The sequence below is a fragment of the Dendrobates tinctorius genome, unplaced genomic scaffold (genome assembly GCF_039654945.1).
Source record: "Dendrobates tinctorius isolate UK_male_01 unplaced genomic scaffold, ASM3965494v1 ptg000046l, whole genome shotgun sequence".
In the NCBI taxonomy this organism is placed as follows: domain Eukaryota; kingdom Metazoa; phylum Chordata; class Amphibia; order Anura; family Dendrobatidae; genus Dendrobates; species Dendrobates tinctorius.
Window position 1 is genome coordinate 80,275,020 of NW_027361714.1, and position 17,428 is coordinate 80,292,447.

General features: G+C 46.0%; 1 protein-coding gene across 1 annotated transcript in view; it reads right to left on the reverse strand.

Moving 5' to 3' along the window:
- The window catches only part of FOXO3 (forkhead box O3), a 148,866-nt gene extending 141,293 nt beyond the window's left edge, over positions 1-7,573 (reverse strand). The window contains exon 1 of the mRNA XM_073576052.1: positions 6,756-7,573. Within this exon, the coding sequence (XP_073432153.1) occupies positions 6,756-7,307 (552 nt within the window). The 5' untranslated portion in view covers positions 7,308-7,573. The remainder of the gene's footprint in view (positions 1-6,755) is intronic.
- Between the last annotated feature and the right edge of the window lie 9,855 nt (positions 7,574-17,428).

Here is a 17,428-nt window from a genome sequence, read left to right on the forward strand (position 1 = left end):
CACACACTGTATATAAGCACACACACTGTATATAAGCACACACTGTATATACGCACACACTGTATATAAGCACACTCTGTATATAAGCACACTCTGTATATAAGCACACACTGTATATAAGCACACTCTGTATATAAGCACACACTGTATATAAGCACACTCTGTATATAAGCACACACTGTATATAAGCACACACTGTATATACGCACACACTGTATATAAGCACACACTGTATATAAGCACACACTGTATATAAGCACACACTGTATATAAGCACACACACTGTATATAAGCACACACTGTATATACGCACACACTGTATATACACACACACTGTATATACGCACACACTGTATATACGCACACACTGTATATAAGCACACACACACTGTATATAAGCACATACACACTGTATATAAGCACACACACTGTATATAAGCACACACACTGTATATAAGCACACACACACTGTATATAAGCACACACTGTATATACGCACACACTGTATATACGCACACACTGTATATAAGCACACACTGTATATAAGCACACACACTGTATATAAGCACACACTGTATATACGCACACACACTGTATATAAGCACACACTGTATATAAGCACACACTGTATATAAGCACACACTGTATATAAGCACACACACTGTATATAAGCACACACTGTATATACGCACACACTGTATATACACACACACTGTATATACGCACACACTGTATATACGCACACACTGTATATAAGCACACACACACTGTATATAAGCACACACACACTGTATATAAGCACACACACTGTATATAAGCACACACACACTGTATATAAGCACACACACACTGTATATAAGCACACACTGTATATACGCACACACTGTATATACGCACACACTGTATATAAGCACACACTGTATATAAGCACACACACTGTATATAAGCACACACTGTATATAAGCACACACTGTATATAAGCACACACACTGTATATAAGCACACACTGTATATACGCACACACTGTATATACGCACACACTGTATATAAGCACACACACTGTATATAAGCACACACACTGTATATAAGCACACACTGTATATACGCACACACTGTATATACACACACACTGTATATAAGCACACACTGTATATAAGCACACTCTGTATATAAGCACACTCTGTATATAAGTACACACTGTATATAAGCACACACTGTATATAAGCACACTCTGTATATAAGCACACTCTGTATATAAGTACACACTGTATATAAGCACACACTGTATATAAGCACACTCTGTATATAAGCACACACACTGTATATAAGCACACTCTGTATATAAGCACACACACTGTATATAAGCACACACTGTATATAAGCACACTCTGTATATAAGCACACACTGTATATAAGCACACACTGTATATAAGCACACTCTGTATATAAGCACACACTGTATATAAGCACACACACTGTATATAAGCACACTCTGTATATAAGCACACACACTGTATATAAGCACACACTGTATATAAGCATACTCTGTATATAAGCACACTCTGTATATAAGCACACACTGTATATAAGCACACACACTGTATATAAGCACACACACACTGTATATACGCACACACTGTATATAAGCACACACACTGTATATAAGCACACACTGTATATAAGCACACTGTGTATATAAGCACACACTGTATATAAGCACACACACTGTATATAAGCACACACTGTATATAAGCACACTGTGTATATAAGCACACACTGTATATAAGCACACACACTGTATATAAGCACACTCTGTATATAAGCACACTCTGTATATAAGCACACACTGTATATAAGCACACTCTGTATATAAGTACACACTGTATATAAGCACACTCTGTATATAAGCACACACTGTATATAAGCACACACACTGTATATAAGCACACTCTGTATATAAGCACACTCTGTATATAAGCACACTCTGTATATAAGTACACACTGTATATAAGCACACACTGTATATAAGCACACTCTGTATATAAGCACACACACTGTATATAAGCACACACACTGTATATAAGCACACACTGTATATAAGCACACACTGTATATAAGCACACTCTGTATATAAGCACACACTGTATATAAGCACACTCTGTATATAAGCACACACTGTATATAAGCACACACACTGTATATAAGCACACTCTGTATATAAGCACACACACTGTATATAAGCACACACTGTATATAAGCATACTCTGTATATAAGCACACTCTGTATATAAGCACACACTGTATATAAGCACACACACTGTATATAAGCACACACACACTGTATATACGCACACACTGTATATAAGCACACACACTGTATATAAGCACACACTGTATATAAGCACACTGTGTATATAAGCACACACTGTATATAAGCACACACACTGTATATAAGCACACACTGTATATAAGCACACTGTGTATATAAGCACACACTGTATATAAGCACACACACTGTATATAAGCACACTCTGTATATAAGCACACTCTGTATATAAGCACACACTGTATATAAGCACACTCTGTATATAAGTACACACTGTATATAAGCACACTCTGTATATAAGCACACACTGTATATAAGCACACACACTGTATATAAGCACACTCTGTATATAAGCACACTCTGTATATAAGTACACACTGTATATAAGCACACACTGTATATAAGCACACTCTGTATATAAGCACACACACTGTATATAAGCACACTCTGTATATAAGCACACACACTGTATATAAGCACACACTGTATATAAGCACACACTGTATATAAGCACACTCTGTATATAAGCACACACTGTATATAAGCACACACTGTATATAAGCACACTCTGTATATAAGCACACACTGTATATAAGCACACACACTGTATATAAGCACACTCTGTATATAAGCACACACTGTATATAAGCACACACACTGTATATAAGCACACACACACTGTATATACGCACACACTGTATATAAGCACACACACTGTATATAAGCACACACTGTATATAAGCACACACTGTATATAAGCACACTCTGTATATAAGCACACACACTGTATATAAGCACACTCTGTATATAAGCACACACACTGTATATAAGCACACTCTGTATATAAGCGCACACTGTATATAAGCACACTCTGTATATAAGCACACACTGTATATAAGCACACTCTGTATATAAGCACACACTGTATATAAGCACACTCTGTATATAAGCACACACTGTATATAAGCACACACACTGTATATAAGCACACTCTGTATATAAGCACACACACTGTATATAAGCACACACTGTATATAAGCACACTCTGTATATAAGCACACACTGTATATAAGCACACACTGTATATAAGCACACTCTGTATATAAGCACACTCTGTATATAAGCACACACACTGTATATAAGCACACTCTGTATATAAGCACACACACTGTATATAAGCACACACTGTATATAAGCATACTCTGTATATAAGCACACTCTGTATATAAGCACACACACTGTATATAAGCACACACACACTGTATATACGCACACACTGTATATAAGCACACACACTGTATATAAGCACACACTGTATATAAGCACACTGTGTATATAAGCACACACTGTATATAAGCACACACTGTATATAAGCACACTGTGTATATAAGCACACACTGTATATAAGCACACACACTGTATATAAGCACACTCTGTATATAAGCACACTCTGTATATAAGCACACACTGTATATAAGCACACTCTGTATATAAGTACACACTGTATATAAGCACACTCTGTATATAAGCACACACTGTATATAAGCACACACACTGTATATAAGCACACTCTGTATATAAGCACACTCTGTATATAAGCACACTCTGTATATAAGTACACACTGTATATAAGCACACACTGTATATAAGCACACTCTGTATATAAGCACACACACTGTATATAAGCACACTCTGTATATAAGCACACACACTGTATATAAGCACACACTGTATATAAGCACACTCTGTATATAAGCACACACTGTATATAAGCACACACTGTATATAAGCACACTCTGTATATAAGCACACACTGTATATAAGCACACACACTGTATATAAGCACACACACTGTATATAAGCACACACACACTGTATATACGCACACACTGTATATACGCACACTCTGTATATAAGCACACTCTGTATATAAGCACACACTGTATATAAGCACACACTGTATATAAGCACACACACACTGTATATACGCACACACTGTATATAAGCACACACACTGTATATAAGCACACACACACTGTATATAAGCACACACTGTATATACGCACACACTGTATATAAGCACACACTGTATATAAGCACACACACTGTATATAAGCACACACTGTATATACGCACACACTGTATATAAGCACACTCTGTATATAAGCACACACTGTATATAAGCACACACACACTGTATATACGCACACACTGTATATACGCACACTCTGTATATAAGCACACTCTGTATATAAGCACACACTGTATATAAGCACACACTGTATATAAGCACACACACACTGTATATACGCACACACTGTATATAAGCACACACACTGTATATAAGCACACACACACTGTATATAAGCACACACTGTATATACGCACACACTGTATATAAGCACACACTGTATATAAGCACACACACTGTATATAAGCACACACTGTATATACGCACACACTGTATATAAGCACACTCTGTATATAAGTACACACTGTATATAAGCACACTCTGTATATAAGCACACTCTGTATATAAGCACACACTGTATATAAGCACACTCTGTATATAAGTACACACTGTATATAAGCACACTCTGTATATAAGCACACACTGTATATAAGCACACACTGTATATACGCACACACTGTATATAAGCACACACTGTATATAAGCACACACTGTATATAAGCACACTGTGTATATAAGCACACACTGTATATAAGCACACACTGTATATACGCACACACACACTGTATATAAGCACACACTGTATATACGCACACACACTGTATATAAGCACACACTGTATATAAGCACACACTGTATATAAGCACACACTGTATATAAGCACACACACTGTATATAAGCACACACTGTATATACGCACACACTGTATATACACACACACTGTATATACGCACACACTGTATATAAGCACACACTGTATATAAGCACACACACACTGTATATAAGCACACACACTGTATATAAGCACACACACTGTATATAAGCACACACACACTGTATATAAGCACACACACACTGTATATAAGCACACACTGTATATACGCACACACTGTATATACGCACACACTGTATATAAGCACACACACTGTATATAAGCACACACTGTATATAAGCACACACTGTATATAAGCACACACACTGTATATAAGCACACACACACTGTATATAAGCACACACTGTATATACGCACACACTGTATATACGCACACACTGTATATAAGCACACACACTGTATATAAGCACACACACTGTATATAAGCACACACTGTATATACGCACACACTGTATATAAGCACACACACTGTATATAAGCACACACACTGTATATAAGCACACACTGTATATACGCACACACTGTATATACGCACACACTGTATATAAGCACACACACTGTATATAAGCACACACACTGTATATAAGCACACACTGTATATACGCACACACTGTATATAAGCACACTCTGTATATAAGCACACACTGTATATAAGCACACACTGTATATAAGCACACACTGTATATAAGCACACACACTGTATATAAGCACACACTGTATATACGCACACACTGTATATAAGCACACACTGTATATAAGCACACACTGTATATAAGCACACTGTATATAAGCACACACACTGTATATAAGCACACACACACTGTATATACGCACACACTGTATATAAGCACACACACACTGTATATAAGCACACACTGTATATAAGCACACACTGTATATAAGCACACACTGTATATACGCACACACTGTATATAAGCACACACACACTGTATATAAGCACACACACACTGTATATAAGCACACACACTGTATATAAGCACACACACACTGTATATAAGCACACACACACTGTATATAAGCACACACTGTATATACGCACACACTGTATATACGCACACACTGTATATAAGCACACACTGTATATAAGCACACACACTGTATATAAGCACACACTGTATATAAGCACACACTGTATATAAGCACACACTGTATATAAGCACACACACTGTATATAAGCACACACTGTATATACGCACACACTGTATATAAGCACACACACTGTATATAAGCACACACTGTATATAAGCACACACTGTATATAAGCACACACTGTATATACGCACACACTGTATATAAGCACACACTGTATATAAGCACACACTGTATATAAGCACACACACTGTATATAAGCACACACTGTATATAAGCACACACTGTATATAAGCACACACTGTATATAAGCACACACTGTATATAAGCACACACACACTGCTATACACCACATCGCGGCTTCCTAGCGCCGCTCACCAGCCACCTGCCGCATCCATGCCCCCGTGCTGTCCCCAGTGTGCCCGGCTCGGTTGGCAGTGCTGCCCGTCACTCACCTTCCAGCCCGCCGAGCTGTTGCTGTCCCCCTTGTCCTTGAAGTAGGGGACGGAGCGGACCATCCAGTCGTAGATCTGGGACAGGGTGAGCCTCTTGTCCGGGGAGCTCTCGATGGCCCTGGTGATGAGGTCTGCATAGGACATATTCCCCCAGGCATTCCTGCGGGACGAGCACTTCCTCTGCTGCCCGGCCGCCCCGCTGACCGCGCTCCCTCCGGCCCCCAGCGCGCTGTGCACGGCGTCCACTCCACCGACCGGGGCGGCCAGCACCGTCATCGCCGCCACATCCCCGCCGCTCACCAGCAGCAGCGTGCCTCTCTCTCCGGGGTCTCTGGCTGCAGCCGCGGCGGACACCTCTTCATCATCGTCGTCTTCCTCCGGGATAATGGACGCGTCCCCGAGGTCCCCGCCGAGGCCAGGCTTGGCCGGGCTGGCCTGAGAGTCCGGGCGCTGCAGGGGCCAGGTGCAGGAGCGGGGCCGGCTCTGCGGCTCGAAGTCAGGGTCTATCTCCACGTCCCTCTCCGGCGAGGCGGGGGGCAGAGCGTCTGCCATGCTGCCCGCGGGCAGGGGAGATGCCAGCGTGTGTAGTGCCGAGCTGTGCAGCGAGGACAGGCAGTGCCTACTGGTGCAGGGGCATCATGCGGGCTCCATGGCTCCGTGCACTCTTTGTCCCAGGCTCACAGGGTGCACACAGCAGCAGACACCTCCCGCCTAGCCTAGTGTACACATCCGTCCATGTGCAGCCCTGGCATGTGCACATCACCTCACTGTGGTGGTGCCACCCTGCCACATTCCCCTGGCTGTAGTGAGGGGCACACACAGGGAGCAGACAACCTAACCCTGCCAGCACTGCCCACTGGGAGGAGGCACAGATGGGAGGAGAGCGCAGCACACACACTCCTTCCTGCTGCAGTCTGTACCAGCACACCGTGTCTCCTGGCCGTGCAGCAGCCACAGCCACACGCTGGAGCGTGTCCTCTAGTGTGCCTGGGCTAGCACATCACCCCCGGGGCCATCACATCACCCCCGGGGCCATCACAACACCCACTGGGCCATCACATCACCCACTGGGCTAGCACATCACCCCCGGGGCCTGCACATCACCCACTGGGCCAGCTCATCAACCACTGGGGCCAGCACATCACCCCCGGGGCCATCACATCACCCACTGGGCCAGCACATCACCCACTGGGCCAGCACATCACCCACTGGGGCCAGCACATCACCCCCGGGGCCTGCACATCACCCACTGGGCCAGCTCATCAACCACTGGGCCATCACATCACCTTCGGGGCCATCACATCACCCACTGGGCCAGCACATCACCCCTGGGGCCATCACATCACCCACTGGGCCAGCACATCACCCACTGGGCCAGCACATCACCCCCGGGGCCATCACGTCACCCACTGGGCCATCACATCACCCACTGGGCCAGCACATCACCCCCGGGGCCATCACATCACCCACTGGGCCAGCACATCACCCACTGGGCCAGCACATCACCCACTGGGCCTGCACATCACCCACTGGGCCATCACATCACCCACTGGGCCAGCACATCACCCACTGGGCCATCACATCACCCACTGGGCCATCACATCACCCACTGGGCCAGCACATCACCCACTGGGCCAGCACATCACCCCCGGGGCCATCACATCACCCACTGGGCCAGCACATCACCCCCGGGGCCATCACATCACCCACTGGGCCTGCACATCACCCACTGGGCCAGCTCATCAACCACTGAGCCATCACATCACCCACTGGGCCATCACATCACCCCCGGGGCCATCACAACACCCACTGGGCCAGCACATCACCCACTGGGCCATCACATCACCCACTGGGCCATCACATCACCCCCTGGGCCATCACATCACCCCCGGGGCCATCACAACACCCACTGGGCCAGCACATCACCCACTGGGCCATCACATCACCCACTGGGCCAGCACATCACCCACTGGGCCATCACATCACCCCCGGGGCCATCACATCACCCCCGGGGCCATCACAACACCCACTGGGCCATCACATCACCCACTGGGCTAGCACATCACCCCCGGGGCCATCACATCACCCACTGGGGCCAGTACATCACCCCCGGGGCCTGCACATCACCCACTGGGCCAGCTCATCAACCACTGGGCCATCACATCACCTTCGGGGCCATCACATCACCCACTGGGCCAGCACATCACCCCTGGGGCCATCACATCACCCACTGGGCCAGCACATCACCCACTGGGCCAGCACATCACCCCCGGGGCCATCACGTCACCCACTGGGCCATCACATCACCCACTGGGCCAGCACATCACCCCCGGGGCCATCACATCACCCACTGGGCCATCACATCACCCACTGGGCCAGCACATCACCCACTGGGCCATCACATCACCCACTGGGCCATCACATCACCCACTGGGCCATCACATCACCCACTGGGCCATCACATCACCCACTGGGCCAGCACATCACCCCCGGGGCCATCACATCACCCACTGGGCCAGCACATCACCCCCGGGGCCATCACATCACCCACTGGGCCTGCACATCACCCACTGGGCCAGCTCATCAACCACTGAGCCATCACATCACCCACTGGGCCATCACATCACCCCCGGGGCCATCACAACACCCACTGGGCCATCACATCACCCCTGGGGCCAGCACATCACCCACTGGGCCATCACATCACCCACTGGGCCATCACATCACCCACGGGGCCAGCACATCACCCACTGGGCCAGCACATCACCCCCGGGGCCATCACATCACCCACTGGGCCAGCACATCACCCCCGGGGCCATCACATCACCCACTGGGCCTGCACATCACCCACTGGGCCAGCTCATCAACCACTGGGCCATCACATCACCCACTGGGCCATCACATCACCCCCGGGGCCATCACAACACCCACTGGGCCAGCACATCACCCACTGGGCCATCACATCACCCACTGGGCCATCACATCACCCACTGGGCCAGCACATCACCCACTGGGCCAGCACATCACCCCCGGGGCCATCACATCACCCACTGGGCCAGCACATCACCCCCGGGGCCAGCACATCACCCACTGGGCCAGCACATCACCCACTGGGCCATCACATCACCCACTGGGCCAGCACATCACCCCCGGGGCCAGCACATCACCCACTGGGCCTTCACATCACCCACTGGGCCATCACATCACCCACTGGGCCAGCACATCACCCCCGGGGCCAGCACATCACCCACTGGGCCATCACATCACCCACTGGGCCAGCACATCACCCCCGGGGCCAGCACATCACCCACTGGGCCATCACATCACCCACTGGGCCAGCACATCACCCCCGGGGCCATCACATCACCCACTGGGCCATCACATCACCCACTGGGCCATCACATCACCCACTGGGCCATCACATCACCCCCGGGGCCAGCACATCACCCACTGGGCCTTCACATCACCCACTGGGCCATCACATCACCCACTGGGCCAGCACATCACCCCCGGGGCCAGCACATCACCCACTGGGCCATCACATCACCCACTGGGCCAGCACATCACCCCCGGGGCCAGCACATCACCCACTGGGCCATCACATCACCCACTGGGCCAGCACATCACCCCCGGGGCCATCACATCACCCACTGGGCCATCACATCACCCACTGGGCCATCACATCACCCACTGGGCCAGCACATCACCCACTGGGCCAGCACATCCCCCACTGAGCCTGGGTCAGCCATCACCCACTGGGCCAACACATCACCCACTGGGCCAGCACATCACCCCAGGGGCCAGCACTGAGCCTGCACCAGCACATCACCCACTGGACCATCAGGGCATTTATCACACATTGGAGAAAAATAAAGCTGTCTCTGCAGTTGGCACTAGAATTTCCAATGGATTGGTTACTGTGAGACATGTTTCAGAAATATAAGCACATTATTAGATATGTGTATAACAGCTATATTACAGATAGTGTAGAATTTCTGCCTCCTACATAAAAGTACAGACAATAGGAGCCATTAATCAATGTGAGTTGGCGTCATGTAGGACAATGACTGTGGGGGGGAAATGTACTGGGCTTAGTAAAAATAAAACTCAGTATAATTCATCACCACCTTGCTCTCACAATCAGCACAGCTAGGAGGTTATAGCAAAAGGGTAAAAAGTGAATAACAGACCCCCTACATTTCAGGGAACCCCACTGGCATCCACCTTAAACGTGGAGACATTATATATATATACTGTATACTCTGATGGACTGTATTCCAGACATAAGTGGAATTCTGCACAACTGCCCCGTGTGAATGTGTCCTTGCAGTGATACAAGCGGTGAACACATATGCTATTCTATTCTTTAAAGTCAATTGGGGCCAAGTGGTGCCTGGCCCCAATATTGGTCAAAGTTCATGTTGCAATTAAAATATAACTCCATTTTGCATCCTTCTTTTCTCTTTTGAACCATATTATTAAATCCGCAGCATGTCTATTATAGTGAAGCTGACACATGACGCCCAATCCACGGGCAGCTTATATCAGGCACTGGCTGTATGATCTCAGACAGGTATGTTTGACTTTAATAGACTCCGGGGACTGAGCCATGCTGAGACTGGCCAGACAGGCGATCCCCAGTGGCATCTCCCTCCTCGCCGCCTATAGGCCTTGTAGGCCTCGTTCACATGGCAGTATTTTGGTCAGTATTTTACCTCAGTATTTGTAAGCCAAAACCAAGCAACGAATAATCAGAGGAAAAGTATAATAGAAACCCGTCACCACTTCTGTATTTATCACCCACTCCTGGTTTTGGCTTACAGATGCTGAGGTAAAATACTGACCAAATACTGAACGTGTGAACGTGGTCGTATACCGAGACCTGTCACTCTAAGGCTATGTACGCATGTTGCGGATCCGCAGCGTTTTTTCCGAGCGGAAATGCACCAAATCGGCAAAGTAGTGCTCAAGCAATGTTAATCCATGGGAATTCAGAATTGTTGTGTACATTCTGCCAAAAATTCCGCACTGATTCGCAGCGTTTTGTTTTCCGCAGCATGTCAATTCTTTTTGTGGATCTGCAGCGTTTCTGCACCCATTGACTTACATTGAGTCTGTCAAATCCGCATCCAAACTGCAGGTGTAAAAATGCTTGCGGATTTGCATGCCAAAAACGCTGAGGAAAGGAAGGAGGAAGAGTGTGTGGGCGGAGACTACGTGTGTGGGTGGAGACTGTGTGTAAGCGGAGAATATGTGCGTGTCTGTGTCTGTCTGCGGGGTGTTTGTGTGTTTGTCTGCGGTTGTCTGCGTGTGTCTGTGTATCTGTCTGCGGGCAGGGCTGCCATCAGGGCATTACTGCACTGACTGGTGTATGGGGCCCGATGATCAGAGGGGGCCCGGATCGGGCCCTGTCTCCTCTGCTCATCGAACCCTAGCAGCAGGCTTCTGCCGCTGCAGTAACTGAACCTGCGTCCGAGACGCAGGTTCAGTTAAACCCTATTGCCGTGCCGGACCGCATGTCAATAGTTAAAAGCCGCCAGCCAATTGGAGGCTGACAGCTGACGTCAGCACACACGTCACTGGCATATGACATCATTGTCATTTGCCGGCGAGTCCGCGCTGAAATGCCTGGGGCGGACATCGATGCTGGACCGCGGCCAGGTATGGAGAAAATTATTTTATTTTTTTTTGTTTTATTGAAAGCAGAATAGCCGGAGCAGAATGGAGACACGGGGGGGCAGGATGGGAAACGTGGGGCAGGATGTAAACACATGGGTCAGAATGGAGACACGGGGGCAGGATGTAAACACATGGGGCAGAATGTAGACACGGGGGGGCAGGATGGGAAACGTGGGGCAGGATGTAAACACATGGGTCAGAATGGAGACACGGGGGCAGGATGTAAACACATGAGGCAGAATGTAGACACGGGGCAGAATGTAGACACGGGGCAGAATGTAGACACGGGGCAGAATGGAGAAAAGGGGAAGAATGGAGACAAAGTGAAAATGGAGTCACGGGGGCAGGATGGGAGACACGGGGGCATGACGAGAGACACGGGGGAGGATGGGAGAAACGGGGGCAGGATGTAAACACATGGGGCAGAATGGAGACACGGGGAAGAATGGAGACACAAGGCAGAATGGAGAAACGGGAGAATGGAGACACGGGGAAGAATGGAGACATGTGGTGCAGAATGGAGACACGGGGGGAAGGATGGAGACACGGGGGCAGGATGGAGACAAATGGGGCAGGAATATGGGGCAGGATGGTGACAGATTGGGCAGGGTCATGGTGCAGGATGGAGACACATGGTGCAGGATCATGGGGCAGAATGGATACGATGGAGACAGATGGGGCAGGATCTTGGGACAGATGGGGCAGGACCATGGGACAGATGGGGAGATCATATGGAGGCAGAATGGATACTCATGAGGGCAGGATAGGAGAAGATATAGCTGGAGCCAGGAATGAGGTACACGGGGCTAGGATGGGGGATATTATTACCATAGGGGCTAATTAAGGGATATTATTACTGCAGTGATGTATTTATTTTATTTTTTTGAGGATACTGTTTTAAATGGGGGGGGGGGCGCGTTCCTGTTACTTTGCAGAGCTATTTTTCTTTATCTGGTGTAGTGTAGAAGTTGGGAAAAAAGTAATGTGTCCTGCAAGCAGAGCTCTAGATAACTGTGCTATTTCCTGCAGAGACGAGCCCTGGCTGGAAGATATGATGGCGGTCTGTGCTGGATGAAGATGAAAAGCAAAGAAGAAGAGACATCACTGGTGAGTCAATGTATTACCTGTACAATGACACTATATACAAAGTTCCTGTGAACAAAGTCACCAGTGATCCCTGCATTACCTGTACACTGGCACTATATACAGATGTCCTGTGTACAATGTCATCAGTGATCACTGTAGTACCTTTACACTGACACTATATACAGAGCTCCTGTGTATATTGTCACTGGTGATCACTGTATTACCTGTACACTAACACTATATACGGAGCTCCTGTGAATAATGTCACTGGTGAACACTATTACCTGTGCACTGACACTATATACAGAGCTCCTGTGTATAATGTCACCAGTGATCACTTTATTACCTGTACACAGACACTGCATACTAAGTACAGATCTCCTGTGTAAACTGGCACTTATGGTGATAGTATTGTGGTTTTTTTTTTTTTGTTTTTTTTTTTATTAATGATCAGTATTGTAGTATTCAGTCACCATGTGGTCTGGTCATGGTGTGGTGGTATTTATTCCCTGTATGTGATATTATTTGGGCACTGTGGTGGTAATGTCTGCTCATGGTGTGGTGGTATTTATCCCTTGTATGTGCTTTTATTTGGTCACTGTGGTTGTAATATGTGGTCTGGACCTGGTGTGGCTGTATTTGTTCCTTGTATGTGGTATTATAGGTCACTATGTGGTGGTAATATGGTGTCTGGTCATGGTTCGGTGGCATTTGTCCCTTTGGATGTGATATTATTGGTCATTTAAAAAAATTGACAAATAAATAAAAAATACCTAAATTGTATTGCATACTTTAACAAATTTTTATAGGTTAGAGTAGAGTGGGGCCCAGCCAAAAGAGTCTACCTTGTTGTGGTGGCAGATTAAAAAAATATTTTGGCCAAAATAAGAGTTGCTGCCTATATGTGTGATCTGGTGATGGGAACTGTTAATGTGTGATTGGTGAGATGTGGAGTTTTTCCCAGAGGGAGCGGTGAGACTGTGGACAGTTTGAGGGGTGAAAGCGGGGCTGGGGTGTTGCCTGGGTGGAGTCTCAAGGGGGCCCGAAAATTTTGCCAGTATGGGGCCTCGAGATTCCTACTGGCAGCCCTGTCTGTGGGTGTCAGTCTGCGGGTGTCTGTGTGTAGCCAAGCATCTTCTGATGGGACTACCACTCCCACCCGTCTAGGTCTGCTGTCACATATAACAGTGACAGCATGAGCCAATGATGCGACAGTAGTCCCATCATCCAGCGACTCTGTTTAATTGTAAAATGAAAAAAAAATCATACCAAACACCTAATCCCCTACGCCTGCGTCTCCAGCAGCAAAAATAAAATAATAAACCAACATATACTTACATTTCCGCCATAATCCATTTAATAACGAGTGTCCTACGATGATCTCACACGTAGAACAGATGTGACTGCTCTACCCGGCCTCTGGTGATACACTGACAGGATGTAATCCTCCCGCAGTGTATCACTGCGCCGGCGTGAGAGTTTACCGGAGTTCATGATGTCACTTGCGACACCGCTGCATGAGAAAATTCTCACGCAGCGGTGCCATAAGTGAGAGCACTAATTCAGGTGAACTCTCAGTGATGCACTGCAGGAGGTTACCTTCTGTCAGTGTATCATCGGAGGCCGGGTAAAGCAGTCATATCTCTTGATGTGACTGTTCTACATGTGAGGTCGTCATGGGACACTAGGTAAATGGCCTACGTCAGACAGTGAGCATTTATGTTGTTTTTTTGTTGCAGGAGATCGAGGGATTTGGGGATTAGGCGATGCATTAAGTATGGTAAATTAAGATTCAATGAAGGAGTCTGTGTGATTATTTCAATTAAAGGACTTTATTCTGGCTGTGTCTTTATTTGCCATATAACTATAGGATTACTATTGTATAGGTGTCTTACAGATTCCTCTCCATTACTAATCCGTGGTCTTGGTGTCACCAGGTGACATCAACCCCACAAATAGTACCATATTTGCCACTGCTACAGGGAAAGTGAGAAGAGCGAGGCTAAGTGCCAGAATTGGCACATCTATAAGATGCACCATTTCTGGGGTGGCTGAGAGCTGCTGTTTTTAGCCTGGGGGGTGCCAATATACATGGCTCCTTCCCAGGCTATTAATATCAGCCCGCAGCTGTCTGCCTAGCCTTTGCTGGTTCAATTTTATAGGGGGGGCCCTATGTCAATTTTTTTCCCTGTAAACTTGCCAGTAAAGGCTAAGCAAACAGATGTGAGCTGATATTAATAGCCTGGGAAATCTTATGGCTATTGGCTCCTTCCCAGAATATTAACATCAGCCCTCAGCCGTCGGCTTTCCCTCTGCTGGTTGTGAAAATTACACGGGAGCCCAAGCAAATTTTTTAATTTTTTTTTAGAAAAATAAACAGATATTGCGTTTCACGCAAATTTCATGTGTGTGCGTGTCTTTTATTTAACTTTTTATGCACCTATTTATGAGGGTATCTGGCTGACATATATATATATATATATATATATATATATATATATATACTGTATATGTAATATATTCACTTATATTTATTATATTTATTTTGTGTGTGTAAACATTATATTTGAACATGGTATGTAATGATATTATGGTCTTCAATGGAGAATGAAAAAGAAGAGGATGGACAAGGAAATGACATCACAATTCTTTTTTTTGTCAAATAATACTGCATAAAAACCACATGGATTTTCAACTGTGTTTTCTGCCAAGAGAGGAAGAATCCACGCAGAATTTTACAAAAGCAAATCCGCAACATGAGCACATACCCTAAAGGAGTAGGAGGGGAGAAGCCACCGGTGACCCGCCTGTCCGACTAGTCTCCAGTGCGGCTCGGTCCCGCAGAGTTTCAGAGTCACACATACTTGGCCGGTGCCTGATACATGCTGCTCGTGGACCGGGTTCTCTTTAAATGATGGATTTATAGTGAATGTTAGCTGGAATTTCACGCATTGCATAGTAAACAGACACATCAGATGGAAATGTACAGTGAAATCTGCATTAACACATTCACTTTTTTTTAAGTTATTCAATGGGTGAGAATATAGATGGTGCAAAAATAGCAGTGCGACCCAGGTACCGCTGTCATATAACAAAGTACCACCAATAAGATGTGGCTCATGACTGATGGGGCTACCCTGCCTTTTGATCTACATATTGGAGAATAAATCGCCGGGTCACCTTGATTACCTTTATCTGAAGGAACAATAAAATAACATGTAGGGCACTAGAATCAGAATGCCTCACATCTTTTCTGTCAAATGCCAGGCTTTCTTTCACATTTTTAGCCTTTTATCAAATTTGACCACTCTTAATATATCTTTAACACTCCTTGTCATATTCTTTCTGTGCTTCACTCCAGAGTAATTTTTTTGACTTGCTTCACCCCCTAGATTCACAAAACATTGGAGAATTAGCTAGTACAGTTTCTTAGTGAGGAAAATTGGCAAACCAAATACACATCACCTATGTATGGGTGGCATGGTGGCTCAGTGGTTAGCATTGCAGCACTGGGGTCCTGGGTTTGAATGACAACATCTGCAAGGAGTTTGTAAGTTCTCCCCGTGTTTGCGTGGGTTTCCTCCCACATTCTAAAGACATACTAATAGGGAATTAGTACAGTGATGATGTGTATATAAAAATTATTATTATTATTATTATTATGTCATGTGCAAAACAAGTGAAAATGTAAAAATATAACCTGGAATCATTCGCTGATTGCCATGAAAACTTCTACACTGCTGTGTCCTGTTAGTGATGCGGGGCTGTGCAAGGCACCATGCTGGACGTTTCATGGAGGAATAGCCCCTTATTGGATGGCTTCGTTGAAGCAATGGAGTTGGCATATTTTAGCAAGTGGATGAAAGTAAATATTTAGTCTATTATGATGCCAAGATATCGGGTTTGCA